Here is a 14,880-nt window from a genome sequence, read left to right on the forward strand (position 1 = left end):
TGTGAACCTCTGGATCTCGTAGCACTGTCGTATTACTGGATTTTATAACAAAAATGGAAAAATAGTTTTCCATGTAATGCTGGAAACTCATTAACTGAGTTTCTAATTTGCTATTATGACTGTGTCTGTGAGAAGAGCTTGGACGGTCTGATTACTTAATTTTTTTTCCAAAGCAAACATATCTCACTGAGGGATCCTCTCACTCCACATCCTAACGACATGCTAAAATGTGAGTAATAACTCTTCCCTTACCACCTCCTGGCAAATGCTCCACACAGCGGTTTCAGTAATCCTCGTGTCCTAATGAAACACCTCTTCTGTTTTCCTTTCCCTTTTATTATATTAAAGTCTTCATGTCAGTAGGACTAAAAATATAGCTGTGGTTAATATGGTTGAGACTTGCATGGTTTTACCATGCTATTAATCAAAGTTGAAAGCCTGGAAAAAATAAATGTGAGGGATTTGTGCAGCTGTTTGTGTGGTAGATAAGTTACTTGTCTGCAGTCTCTGGAATCATAGTTTGCTATTAATTTGATTTAAAGAGTAATGCCCTTAGTTAAAAATATTTTACTTTAAAATACAGTAATAAGCTTTTATAATCTATTCTGATTTGAGACCTACAATTACCATAATAATCTTCTTTTGAAAGAAGGCTGAACCACGCTACTTCATCGTGGACGCTGAAAAGCTTTGACATAGTAGCCCCCAAATGTGAGTACTGAGGTCAGGAAAAATTAGGCTCTCAGATGAGCACTGTGGAATTAGAGTTGCTGTGGCAGTGTCCAAACAGAAGGAAATTACAGAGCTAACCAGCTAGCCAGAAGTATTTCGGCTTGCCTTACGGAGATAGTCCTATTTGAGGTGTTCCTTTGGTTTGGTTTCTAGGTTGTTTTGCTTGTGGGGCTATTTTTTGCATTTGGAATCCAACTAAAAAAATTACATGTCCAGAAAATAAATGGTAATGCTGTATTTTGGACAAGTAGAAACAAATGTTGAAAAAGCACATTTTGTATTTTATTCAACTATTTATTAAGTGCTCTCTTTCGTCTAAAACTTTGAGATCTAAAACTGAAAAGTGCTTAAAAAGAAAAGTGTTATTTCCAGGTCATTTCAATATTTTTCCAGTAGAAATGCATTACTAGGGGATATGATTTTCAAAATTAAAATACTCATCCTAAAGAAAGCAGGTATAGCTGTTGGAAAGTCTAAATATAAGATAGATGTCGGTGTGCTCAAAAATAAAAAAAAAAAAGAAGGATGATAAACATAATTCCAGTAGTCTAAAGGACAGTTTCTGTTAGAAATTTCTAAAGCATTTGTACTATGTTAAACAGGGAAGTGATCTTATAAATACAGATTAACTGAATCTAAGGGGGTAGAGTTAGTGGGAGAAGTTATTAGCCTATTTTAAGAAAAATATCTCGCTTCGAACAATGAGGACAGAATAGTCTTTACTATTTAGTAACTCCTGAGTTTACATTGCCAGTACACTGGATACAGGACTGTATCTCTTATATAAGTAGTTAGTGTTTTTATATGACAAAAATATAAGACATTGAAAATTCATTTTTAATCCATTCAATGTGTAAATACTCAGGCACAATATCATTATTGAACTTGAAACTTCCAAATTGCCTTACTTTTAAATAAATTTCAAATATAAGGAAAAACAGAAGAATAAAGTAAAAAGTTGATTACACATTTATCTCACATAATAATTTACAAAAGCTTTCAAACACCCACATATTAAACTAGGGAATAACTCAATGCTACTGCTAAGGTCACTTGTCAGGTAAGGATTATTTAGAGTTAAGGTAAGTGTATAACAAAGCCAAACTGTAATATGGGTTGAATATTAAAATCCCATAGAGAAAATCAAAATAAATATTTGTACATGCCACATACAAATGCACAGAGTGCTTCTAAGAAGACCTTTAGCATATGTTTCTTGCATTATATTTTGTGCCATTGTATATAGTGTTCCCAGCAGCTGAGGAGTAATATATATGAACTCCAATGATTTGGCAAACTATACAGTTTCATTTACAGACCTTTCCAGGATTATGAAAAATCTTAGGAATGCATTTATTTACACAGCATCAACCCAACAAAGGAATGGAAATTTCCAGCAGTGGCTGTCTTATAATGCTCTTTGTTTAGGAATAGCTACCCCAAGCCACTGTATCTTAGAGACGATGCACCCTTGTGCTTCAGCCAGCTCCAGCTCCCACTGTCTCACAGGGAGGTCTCCCCCTACTTTCTTCCCTCTCCTGGCGGTGCTATGGACCCCAGGAGGGCTCCCCAACCAAATGGGATTCACCCAATCTCAATCCAGCCCATGGTTGCTAGGAAAGTGGGACCATGTCCAAAGGGTGCCTCTTGGAAGAGATGCACGGGAGCATCCCTCTGGCATGGGGCTGTATCAAACCCCATCAATGCACAGGGGTTCTATTGTGCCTTACAGGGCATTATATCTTTGGGCTTTAGGTAGAGCTGGGCATGAGGGAGCAGCCCAGGCCCCCACTCCCCTTGCCCAGAACAGAGTGCTGAATTTTGAGGTGCCACCAGCCAAGCTGGATCCCATCCCAGGGCGGCAGTGGCAGCACAGGGTACCTCTGTGTGTGCAGGGCTGCAGCGCTGTCAGCCCTCCCTCCGAGAGAACAGGGCATGTGCTGTCCTTTATGTTAATAGATAATGTGTATTCTCTTCACTGCAGAGGGGGGGATTCAGGAATTTGTGATAAATTCCCACTTTAAGGAGCCTTAAGAAGTCCAGGCTCAGGTGCAACTCTATGCAAAGATGAAGAGTGCTAGTGGGATTTAAGAATGGACCGTGATTATGTTGTTTGTCTTTTTAAAAAGTAGCCAAATGAAATTTTAATGTCAAAACTGAGATTGAGAGAGCTCATATTAGTACTCAAAATTTCTCTAGACACTTTTAGGATTTGAAAAAATGCTTCATAAATGTGTTTTGTGTCATGGTTGAAGGCTTTTCTCTTAGAAAGATCCATCTGGGGTGGATTTTGAACTTCTACAATAGAGCAGAAGGGGCTGTATTAGCTAATTGCTTGTGCTATACTGTTTCCTACATTGGTGCAATCAGTCCTGAGGGAGTTATGCCAGGTGGGGAGAAAAGGAGACAGATTTTACTACACGGGGCTGCAAAAGCTTCTAAGCAGGGCAGAAACTCATACAAAAACATTTTCTTGCCAGCTTCTGCCCATTCCACGCCCCAGCAGGCATTCAGTAGCTCTTAATCTGTTTTCCTCCACTCATTAAAGACCTGTGTCCAAAACACAGAGGGAGAAGGACTTAGATGGCACATTGCTCTTTCCCACGGGGAGAAGTTTTGCCATGAGCTGGGAGCAGGATGGATCTGTGCGCCTCCATAGCCTTTCCACCCGGAGGTAGCCCCTGGAGGGGGCAGCTGCTCCTGTTCCAGGGGACACAGGCCCTGCAGAGGATGGCAGCTCTCTGGGCTCCTCCCCAGCAAGGCATGACTCCTCCATCCTTGTCGGCTCAAGGAGGTAAATGCAGGGTGAGTTGCCTTTGGAAGGGCCATGCTGTGTCGGCACATTACCAGTGCAGGCACTGCTTTGCTATGAGCATGGAGTGGGAAGGCACCCAACACTGCAGACACCTGCCCACCATCGTGCCAAAACCTGCTCTGCACCAAGCAACACACCGAGGCAACTGCCCACCTCCGAAATCCCTGTTTAAAAAGCATTAACGAGTGCTCATGAGCCTCATTTCAATTTCCAAAGCAGGTTCTAACTAGAGAGGTAATGTTCTGACCAGATGGCTCTTTTTAAGCCTTACTGAGGGAATTCAGAAGCCTGTACGGCCAAAATATTGTTTCAGTTAATTTAAGTAGCAGCAGTCTTGCTGCCTTTTCACTCCTCTCTGTGCTAGCCAGCTTTTCCAGGGACCTGGAGTGAATCTCTGCAAAAGCTCTGTCAGTTGAAACAGAGAATCACAGTAAAAAATGGCTGTTCAATTCTATTCAGAAAATTAATCTGAAATTAGAAAAAAAAACATAGAAAAAAATATGGGCAATTCCATGCTTGTTGGCAGAACAAGCCTCACTATTATTTTTCTCAACTCCATTGTATTTTACAGCTACCTTTCCCTTCAGTATCAAATGCTGTCTGTGCCCTGTCATTATTTACTTTCAGATTGAATCTTCTCGTTTGCATTTAACAAATTGCTTCCATGACTATAAACCTCAAGTTAATTCCAAATTACTAAATGAAGGGCATCTAAGGATCCTAAAGTCTTAGTATCAGTTACTTTTCACTTTTCCATATTCCATGGTTATTCCATATAATAACCATGATGCTCACTAGGGAGAAAAAATGCATGGTTGGATAGGCTGTTTGTCCAGGAAGCTGCTTTTGTGCTATAAAATAAAGATTTTCTTGGCAGCAGCAAGTGTGCTCTCTAGGATTCTTCCGTTCCCAATACAGTATAAGACAGAGCATGAAAGCCAGTGGAGAATATTCCTGATTTCTAGAACTTTCCTCCGCTTCTTTAATTTTATTCCTTCCTGCTCTAGAGGAGCACACAGGAAGGTATCAACCACAATAAGAAGGTAACTAAAGAAAATGTAAAGACAGCAATAAAAACCCCTCCTATCTGCCTTTCATTCAGGGATCTTAAATAGATTTTTTTTGCTCAGACAGAGGAAGAGACTTTGGTGGCCTGAGGAGTTTCTGGAGCTGGACCAAGCAGTATCCCCAGGCCCATCCCAGCTGAAAGGGCTATCCCTGGTGGTTCAGGCAGCTTGGGGGACTGTAAGACGGAAAAACAGCTTGTCTGGCTCACACAGCAGGGCAAAACCCTTATATATGGGCTGGAAAGAGTACTGCCAGGTGGAGAAGAAATGAAGGACCTTGTAGGTCCTTGTTCTTCATCTTTCCTGCCCCACTGCGGACTTGAAGGATCACAAAGTCCTTTCTACCTGTTGAGCTTTAGAAAGGGTTTCTTCTGTTAGAGTTCTTGCACTGCTGCTCAGGAGTTATTTGAGGCAAAAATCAATCTCTATTTCATGTGGTTGTTGCTCTTTCTTTCTTGACCTTTTGTGTCCTTCCATCTGTTCCTAGAGGCAGAAGCCTGTCTCAAACAAACAGGCCTGCTTCTAGCTTTACAAACTGATTTATCCTCTGAACTCACTGACTACTTCTACTTCAGTGGAAGATTACTCTGGCAAAAAGAAACAAAAGGTAGTGATTTCTAATGTTTTCTACATATCAGCAAAAAGGCTACAGAAACTTAATGGTGATTATACTTTTCAGAATTCCCTCCCAATGCACACTTCAACAGATCAGAGACCCACTGAGCATCTCCTCTTGCCAAGAAGATATCTTTGCCAAACCTTTTCAGGGATCACTTCTTTTCCCCAAAGATTTTGTGTACAAATGTCTTTCCACCCATAATATTGTTGGAGAAAAGGGGTGAATGTAAAAAGGTCCAGAGGAGAGGCTATGGAAATATGTGGCCCAAAAAGCTTTGTCCATACAGCTCACTGCCTGTGAAGTCTTCAGTTTGTCATATGTGCCTGCACTGGTTATTTGGCCATTCCTTACCTACTGCAAAAACACATAAAGAAAGCCAGAGTTATGTGTGAGCCTGCTCTAAAGGCAGGACAGGCCTGAGCAGAGAAGAGCGAGAGGCATTATCTTGTCACAGTCTGGAACATACTCTCATTTGACCCAGATTTCACTGAACACCTCCTAGCAGCTCACTAACCTTTGGAAGTTCATTATGAGAAGGTAGAATCATGACCCAGCTCTTTATGACAGCTCTTTGGCTACAACTTGCAGAAGAAAAAAAATTAATTAAACCTGCATTCAGCACCATCACAGCTGTTAGCTCTTGACTTCCCCAAAAATATGGTCTCAACCTTCTGTTTCAAGAGAAATCATTCCTTTGTACTGAGGATAATCACTCCTCCCCCAGGCACAGACCCAACACCATTTGCTGTGACCAGGCTCTTCTTCTCTTTGTTCATTACCTGTAAGCAAATCCAAGCATTCTTTTTAAGCCCCAAAGCAAAGACTTCCAAATTTCCTCTGCAGGGGGTCATTTAAACAATGTGTGTTTTCATTAATCCCAGGGGAATTATCTTCATGAGTGCCATACTTTTTAGGGGGAGCCTTTGCCATCCACCTGCTTCCTTCCCTCCTCAGAAGATCAAATCTGCCCTGCTTGCAGAACACGGAAGTCTTATTGCCTTATAACAGCTAATATTGTACAGGATTAGAAGTAATGTTCTCAGACCCAAGCAGATTTTAGTGCATTTATTCCTTGTTTTTTTGTTGTCTCCAAAAAGTCATGACTAGACCTTTGGGTTTTAGAAGCCGGCAAGGCACTGAATTACAATGGAAAGAAAGAACTCGTATTTCACAGATAGCTGTGGATCAAAGATTTCTTGTGTCTGTGGACTTGAGGCCACTTGTCTATATGGGTTAGGAGGTACACAAGTTTTGCCCTGGCCAGCTGGCATCACCCCTTCTGCTCATTTCCATTTAGCCTGGCATCTGCCCACGAGTGCCAACACAGGTCACCAGGGTTGGAAGGGGACTTACATAATTACTTATTTACACAATGGCTGTATTCACACCAGCCTCTGGCCCATGTTACCAGAACAGTGTGGGAGCTCTGTTTGACTCACGACATCTCCTAATGATTAAGGGGGTGGAGGAGAGAAGGGTGGCTGGCTTGTGAGTTCCCTAATGCTCATTTCACCCATGTCATAGGTGCACATCCCCTCCAAAGACAGCCCAGTAGGACAAGGGGTTAACCAGACTGCCACACACTCTGCAGGGATTTGGTCTACAAAGCAAAGTATTGCAAAACTGTTGAGAAAAGTAGTTGGAGAAAACCCAGCACCCCAGCCCCCAGTGGGGCACTATTTCTAACTGTGTGACAGCAGAGTACTGTCCAAGGACCTCCCCTCACTTGTGAGACTGTCATACAATCAGTATGTATGGGTAGTGGCAGTAGTGGAAGAGGGGTTTTTGGCGATTTCATAAGGATTACATAATCTCTATTTTAGACCCATACTTAATTCAAAAATTCAGCAGCAGGTGATTTCTTATCCATATTGCAGTTTCCTGGAACACTGTCTTGCTTTTCCTTTTTTTCCACTGGCCTAACTAACCAGAGTACCCCCCATGCCAAAGCCTTACCTCCGCACCAGGAGCCCCTAGCACCTTCAAGCCTGCCATCTAAGTACCCTGACTAGATTCCCAGAGTAAGCTGCCTTTGAAAGAGTCAGTTGTCTCTACACAGTGACCTAGGACAGCCCATGTATGGACACACACAACAAATTAACCTAGCACTATTGGTTATATTCTTTCATCTGATGCAAGACAATTGAGTTTTTCTTTCTGCTGTGGACAAGACACAATCCTAATGTAACCTATATAAATATCTTTGAGAAAATCCTGGCAGCTGTCACATGGGAGTTAAAGTTGTTGGCTACTTGTATGATGAAATCAAGGCATTAAATCAAAGGCTTATCAACAAAGTCTGGACAATGACTGAGTGGAACCACAGCAGTGGTTCCAAAAAGAGAGCACAGAGATCTCAAAACTGATGCTTGTGCTTGGAATCCCATCTGCCAACAGACGGGGAGCCAGCAGACTTCTTGGAATTTACAGGAATTATTTGATACTTCAAAATTCACATCCTTTCTTATTTTCATACAATCTTCATTCAGTACCAATGCAGGTGATTAATAGATTACAGTGGTCTAAGAACTGAGGGTCTGCAGTAACTCTCTTAGTGAGCTCATTGCAGTCATTGGGATGGATGTGGTTAGAGGCACAAGGTAACCACAGAGAGAGCAAATGCTGAGGAAAAAGCTTCAAGCATTCACAAGTGCAGGAGAACATCTAATTCTTCTGTATTGCCAGCCAAAGGGGACTAGCTCGTCTGATCACTGTCCCACATGTCCCAGAACAATTAATATTTGAGTTTAATTAACTCAAGTACTTTAATACACAGCTCAGAGATAATTGTGTCACATTACTATGAGGGGCCTTAAATGTTCTGTATCATGATGGTTTTATCCTGCTTATTTCTTTCCTTAATCCAGTGGTACATAAAGAAATAAAATATGGTGAGAGTAAAACCACATGTAACATTGTGTATCATATAAAAAGGTTTCAGTTCAGATGAAGAAGTATAAAACTTTACATTCCCTGATCTTATGGAAAAACATAAGGGTACTTCACTTGCCATTCTGTCCATCCCCTGTGTAGTCAAAGTCAACACAATTCCATATGTAACACAATTCCATTATACCCATAGTAAACACTAGCACCTGTATCATTTTTTCCCCTCTCCTGGTTCCACCACAGAATATTGATCCCCAGACAACACTGAAATAATGGACCCTGAATCCTGTCCATTTAACTTCTAGAAAGGCAAAAAGCTTCTTGCCACTAAAAACCAGTATTACTGTGGTTATGAAGTGGTCTTACAGATTTACCAAGCTCTTAACCATTCCCAAAAGTTTCACAAAGTAAATATTCCCAAATACAAGAGAGACACACACAAAAAGAGGTCTTCATGTTCTAGGAAACACTACATTCATGTGTTCATCGACCAATGCTGAGACTCTCTCTGTGACTTGATGCATGTAATTTCTTATAGATAAAGGAAATCTTTAAGGATGACATTTAGATATAACAAGAGCCATGTTCAAGATCCATGGCAGCATGCAGCCAGGGTTGTATTCTAAGTTGTCAAAGAAGAGCCCTCAATTACATGTTGAACTTTGCTAGGTCTGAGCTGTGCTGAAGTGGCTGCATTTATCTAAAAGGAAGTTCATATGATACAAGCATAAAATCTGTCAGACTAGTGTGTTACAAAGTTTAGTTCTGCATCTCTTCGGTGTCTCCACAACCACCTGGAAATTCGTTACATTTGTTATTCTTATTGCACAACTGCTTTGCCCTCCTTTATCATGAGCCTGTATCTTCATGTCTTGACCTGTGAAAATGACTGTTCTGTGTCAACTATGCCTTATGCCTTCTCTTGCCTGTAGGCTGGATCCTTGCATCACTTGGAGCTGACCATTGTCAATTTCCATTTTTCCAAGAGCAACATTTGACATTACCTTCTGAGGAAAAAAAACCCAAATAACAACAACAAAAAAAAAATCTAATAAATCTAGGTTTAGTATTTAATTAATACTTTTCAGTTTAGCTAGATATGCCACTGGAGCAACACATGTCCTAAATATTTTTGTAAATGGGTAATATTTTCACTTTACTTGATGGAGTCTATAATTTTAATTCACTAGCAGCTGTTTTCTATATTTTCCAAATCTTATTTTCCCCATCCCTACAGCACTTTAGGATGTACTGACACTTGAAGTAGAGCTGTTAAGACCTTACTCGGTCTGGCCTGCATCTTGCATAAATTGCATTTTCAAAAATGTTACCACTGTCCTAATAGAGCATTAAATGTCACTGTGAATAATACTTCATGCCAGAAAGAAAAACCTTCGATCTTTCCTTGCTTGTCAAGGGAAAGACAAGCAGTCAGTTGGGAAGGATTTTAGATAGTCTACATGCTGACCCAAACAGGCACTGCTGCCCATTCACTTTCTTCCTTGATTCCTCCTTGGTAGTCTGCCCTGAACAGAGCTTTAGAGCCGTCAGGCTGAGGGAGCACAGACATTTCTATTTACAAACCCTTCTGCTGTGTTGTAGCCTTCACAGCTGTACCATGTGGACCAGCCAAAATGCCCTTATAGTTCCCATACACTGCAGACCAAAGTCACCCTATTTCTCACAGGGCTTTGCCTCCAGCACATTCTCTGTGTGGCTGCATGAAGGATGGCACTGAGTAGGCACAGCAGAATCTGTGCTGTGTCACTTTAAACAGGGGCAGAGTCTTTGGTCCACGAATCTGCCCATTCCTCAGTAGGGCTGCACTTCCAGACTACTGCCTGGTGAGTGCCACGGTTGTCCTCCACTCCCCCACTTCTCATCCCAGCTGAGTTATTTGTATCCAGGTATTGTCACCCAGAAGCTGTGCCCATCATCTGCAGCTCTGCCTGCTGGATGCTCCTTCTCCATCAGCCTTTTCCTGGAGGGCCTGTCTCTTCCCAAGGCAGGTCTGACACATTTGATGAGCCTGATGGCAAAGTCCCTTTACAGGTTTCTGAAAAGGATACCTCTGAATGATTTATATGGTTGCATGGTGAGCAAGAACCACAGCCACCAAATGCAATAGATGCAAATCCCAGCCTTGCATTACCCACCTGCCACTGTTCCTGTTCATGCTGCAAAATTCCTTAAGAGCAGGCCCTTTGTCCCATAGTACAACTACTGGAAATCTAAGTACAGACTGGAAGTGTGAGATTGTTGAGAAAATTAGCCAAAAACAAAATTTAGATCTATGGCTAAATTAATCCCCAGATTAATGCTATCAAAGCAAATGGTGTTTATAGAAAGTCTTGTTTTCTTTATATTCATGTGAGAGAAAATCAAAAGAATGCTAGATGCAAATTTCGTCTAGCAGAATTGGAAAAGAGAGCATGGGGACAAAGCTGTAATTACTGGTATTTCCTATCTGTTGAAACCTGTGGGTGCAAAGAGAGTCAGTGAATAGGGTATATTCAATGGCATTAAAATTAGTTTCTTTTTCTGGACTTTAGCTCAACACTGCAAATTAGCAGGGGGAAAATAAGCCTCAGAGTGAACAGGCAGAGAAGCCAACTTCATGTTACCCTTTGCTGTTAGGGAAAAAAAGGCATTTTTTTCCTGCAAGAATTCAATTTCCTAGCAACCCAAAGTACAGCTGCACACTGACAAGCGCGAAATGTATGGCACTTCTCACACGGTTCAGTGTTTGTGTGTCCATATACACACCATTATCCTGTTTTTCTTTTAAACGTATTACTTTAATGAAGAGAAGACAAGCTTAATTAACTCTTGCTTTATAAAGAAGACATTCTGGCCCAGATTCATCGTGGTACATCCTAGATACCTGCAGGGGTATCTGACTTTAGATCATTCTGTATCCAGTCGGTGGAAGGGTTTAGACCCTCTCAGCCATGGTTTGGACCACCAGAGATCAGAACTGACATTGATTGCTAGGCACCCATCTCTTTCTGCAAGCCATTGCAAGTACTTAGGACAACTGCACTCCTAAGCCAGCCTTTCACAGAACTAGGAAGCATGATCTGAAGCTTCAACATATTTCTGCTTATGACTGTCATCCCACATGCAAATTTCTTCTGTAAGGAACAGCTATTACTGAAGACTTACTCTTTATTTTGCTACTGAATTAGCTGTTACTGAATGGGCATTACTCAATGCCTACAGGAAAAAAAAAGAACAAGTAAATTTTATTTTTCTTACCGTTTAAAAAAATGTACCTTGCAGTTTGTGATCACTGGATAGACATTAATTATTCCAAGTCTTATGTCATAAAATGTTTACTTAGTTCCCGATTTTTTTCACGACAGTTAATTAGAAGTGGTATATTATTAATAGTAACAATAATAATATTGATGTTGGTGTTGGGGTACAGTAGGGTTGATCATTCACTCAGTAAACAAAAAATTAAATTTGAAGCACCAACCCTTAAGTATCTGTCAGTACAGTTCTCCAAACCTACCTGAAATATTGCAAATTATAATAGGAAAATTGACTTTTAATAAAAGAATAGTTTTTAATATTAAAGCCATTTATTATCAATGATTTTAATTCAGCCTGCTCTTACATGCAAAAATATTGATTTGTGTTAGATTACTGTTAAAGGTGGATTTTTGTCTTAATTATTCCAGAGCAAGATTTAGTATTTAATTAATACTTCTTCAGTTTAGCTAGATATGCCACTGGAGCAACACATTTCCTAAATATTTTTGTAAATGGGCAATATTTTCACTTTACTTGCTGGAGTCCTCTATTTAATAATTATCAAGCCTCAAATAAAAACCATAAAAAGGTTTCTTCTCCTGTGCATTTCCCTCATGCACTGCCCATGCACAGACACATGTGCTGCTATGGACTGCACCTTGCTCTTGGTTAGCCTTGCTCACTGCCAAACCCAAGGCCAGCCTGTGATCCCGTATCGATGGCAGCAGGACATTAAAAGGTGTGCAGTGCTTCTCAGAGCTGCCCTATGCAGTGCTGGGGCTCAGTTCTGAGTTCTTCAGGGAAGGGATTGCACCTTTGTACTTGGATGTTTGAGTCTGTTGCTTGGGTTTGTTTTGGTTTTTTTTTAATGTGTCAAACTACTGTAAGAATTGCAAATAAGATTGGTTTTGTCTGTTGAACTTCAGCATGTCTTAATGCAGTGTCTTTCAAATCCTACCTCAGAGACACGAGGGGATTAAAGCATCTAAAGGAACAAGTCAGGTTTGGCACTATTTAAAGCATATGTCTTCTGTTTAAGATTCAACTATGATTCATGGTTAATTGTTTTAAACTTGTCACCATGGTACCAACAAAAAATCCTTAAGAATACAAAGTGACTTTTGAAGCCTATCCTAATTCTGAGATCACCACCTCTGAGGCACACAGAGTAGTTCCGCATCCATTTGGGGAAATTCCCTAAATGTGGTGCTCAGGTGGGCTTTACCTTGGCTCCAGAGGAGATTTGGGCAATATTGTTGTGCCACCCACTTGGTTATTTCAGCTTTCATCCCAGTCGCTGGCTCTTGGCACAGGCCCAACCTATCTTTAGCACTGGAGACTTATGGAGAGGTGCAGCCACAGCACAAACTCAGCAAACCCCCAAGTCAAGAAAACTTCCCTCCACCCCCACAAACACCCATCACTGTTTACTGACAAATCAAACTTCTGACTTTGCCCTCTGTCTGCAGGCAGTTTTCCTGCTGCCATGTGGCATAGCCCTGGATGGATGCTGGATGGTGATGCTGGAGGTGGGGAGCAAGCTGCCCCCCAGGTGTGGTGTCTGCCAGCCCCTCTGCCCAGCTGGTACACACAGCCTCACTGCTCTCAGTGTTTGCCAGCTCAAGAGGCTGCAACAGGCCAGCTGCACCCTGGGCTTCTCTTTTCTCTTTCTTTCTGCCTCCTCTTTGGAGGAGGCTTGTTGCCCTTCACAATTCTTTAAGTACAGTTGCTCTGTCTCGATTACTTTGTCTCGTAAAAGTTTTTCAGGATTCCTGAGGGAGATAGTGTTTCTTGGCAAACAGATGTGTTTGTAAAGAGCAAGACTCGCCAACTACGATTTCCAAATGTGTCTCAGGAAGTTCATATTCTCTCTTTTCCAGGGAGCATTTACTTTCCGTGGGAGCATGATCGACATGCCATTACTGAAGCAGGCACAGAACATTGTTACACTTGCCACAGCCATCAAGAAAAAATGAGCTGGTAAATGAAGCTCTCGCCATGGGGCCCCAGTAGCTGTTTTAAAAGATGACTATAATACTTTGTGGGTGGGGAAGGGGGGTGTAAAATTAAAGACGTCAGGCTTAAACAGAAATTCATTTCCACTTTGCAGATCTGCCATAGTTTGCTTGCTGGAATTGCTACTTATTAAAACTATTCCCAACTCAAACCACTGCTCACTCCTGCATGGCCCATGTTCTACACATAGCCTCCACTGAATTTGCATCATCAAATCTGTGACATCACAGTAATTACTGCAAATGCGGTAGTATGTCTTCACTGAAGGAGAAAGGCAAAACATGAGCCCTGAGCTCTGTTGAAAGGGCAGATGGAAACTAATTCAATTGTTTCTATTTCTTTCTGTGCTTCTTCCTGCTCTGATGCAGAGCTCCTGGCAGAAAGGAGAAAGCCTCGAATAATTATGCACCCGTTGAAATAACTGCGATGAAAATCTTCACCCTGTGTGAGCTTTGCTTTCCCCCCAACACCGCCCTTCTGTAAATGTGCAACAGCCATTAAAAATAATGCTCCAACAATGCAGGACTCTTGACTTTCTTCTCTTTTTTTTAAACAGACTCTATTCAGAGAGTTTCCTCCTGGAAGCGTCCAGCCCGGGAAGGGTTGGACGGCAATAAACTTGTAGTTTTTGGAGACACAATGCAGCAGAACTTGTGCATATGGTCTCGAGTCAGATTTACATCACATTAGGGATACGGCTACAGATCATGTGGGCTGTGTGGTTAACGGGCTTAGTAAAGCTGTTTTGAAGAGGTTAACCCAGCTTGTAGTAAGGGTAAATAAACATAACAACCAGGCATTGTCCTCTATTCAGCATGTACTCTTATATGGAGGGCTAAAGGGTATTGAAGCTGCAGAGGATCAACTTGTGGTTGCCAGAGGACTCCAATGAAGTTTGAAACACCAACAATCAGAGATTTTGTTTCTGTTCCTCATTAAATCATGAGCTTTTGTGCTCAGACTATGAACGACTGTTCTTTAAGAAATTAACAGAATGGGAAGTTTTAAACTATGCACCAACCTTTTCATGACCTACACAGCAGCAATGCTGCTGCACTTAGACAAACACCGCGGGGAAGGCTGTTCTGTTTATTTAAAATTGTAAATAGAAAACAGTTGTTTTTTAGTTTCATTTCTCACTGCCTCCATGCCCATTTCACGTATGGAGCCACAGTGCCTTATTCCTCCCGTTTTCTCGCTTAGTATGTTTCCCGTCCGTCTCCGAGCAGCGACTTCACTTATTTCGGGTTATTTTTGTTTTAATTAAGGGGTGAGGAAAAGGGAGGGGGGGGGGGAGGAAGAACCCCGCCATCCGGCCCGCGTGGAAGCAGCGAGGAAAGGGAGCGCGGGGGCGGCGGGAGCGCCTCTCTGCGGCTCCCCCGGGAACGGCGGGGACACGGCGGGGCCCGGCCCGGCAGCGGCGGCGGAGCGGGGCAGGGGGCGGGGGGCAGCCCCGGGGCCCGGCCCGGGAGCGGCAGAGCCGC

General features: G+C 42.0%; 1 protein-coding gene and 1 long non-coding RNA gene across 5 annotated transcripts in view; one reads left to right on the forward strand and one right to left on the reverse strand.

Moving 5' to 3' along the window:
• Window positions 1–13,914, forward strand: part of CLYBL (citramalyl-CoA lyase) — a 164,476-nt gene extending 150,562 nt beyond the window's left edge. For 2 of the 4 annotated variants that reach the window (XM_021530259.2, XM_077781498.1), the window contains exons 8-9: window positions 13,261–13,360; window positions 13,765–13,914. In XM_021530259.2, the coding sequence (XP_021385934.1) occupies window positions 13,261–13,356 (96 nt within the window). In that variant the 3' untranslated portion in view covers window positions 13,357–13,360; window positions 13,765–13,914. Of the gene's footprint in view, window positions 1–173; window positions 230–13,260; window positions 13,361–13,490 lie in introns of those variants that run through there. The other 2 variants (XM_021530260.2, XM_077781499.1) reach the window with 2 other exon arrangements.
• The window catches only part of LOC110470546 (uncharacterized), a 75,934-nt gene that overhangs the window by 34,884 nt on the left and 26,170 nt on the right, over window positions 1–14,880 (reverse strand). The window lies entirely within an intron of this gene.

Source organism: Lonchura striata, chromosome 2, assembly GCF_046129695.1.
Source record: "Lonchura striata isolate bLonStr1 chromosome 2, bLonStr1.mat, whole genome shotgun sequence".
Classification (NCBI taxonomy): domain Eukaryota; kingdom Metazoa; phylum Chordata; class Aves; order Passeriformes; family Estrildidae; genus Lonchura; species Lonchura striata.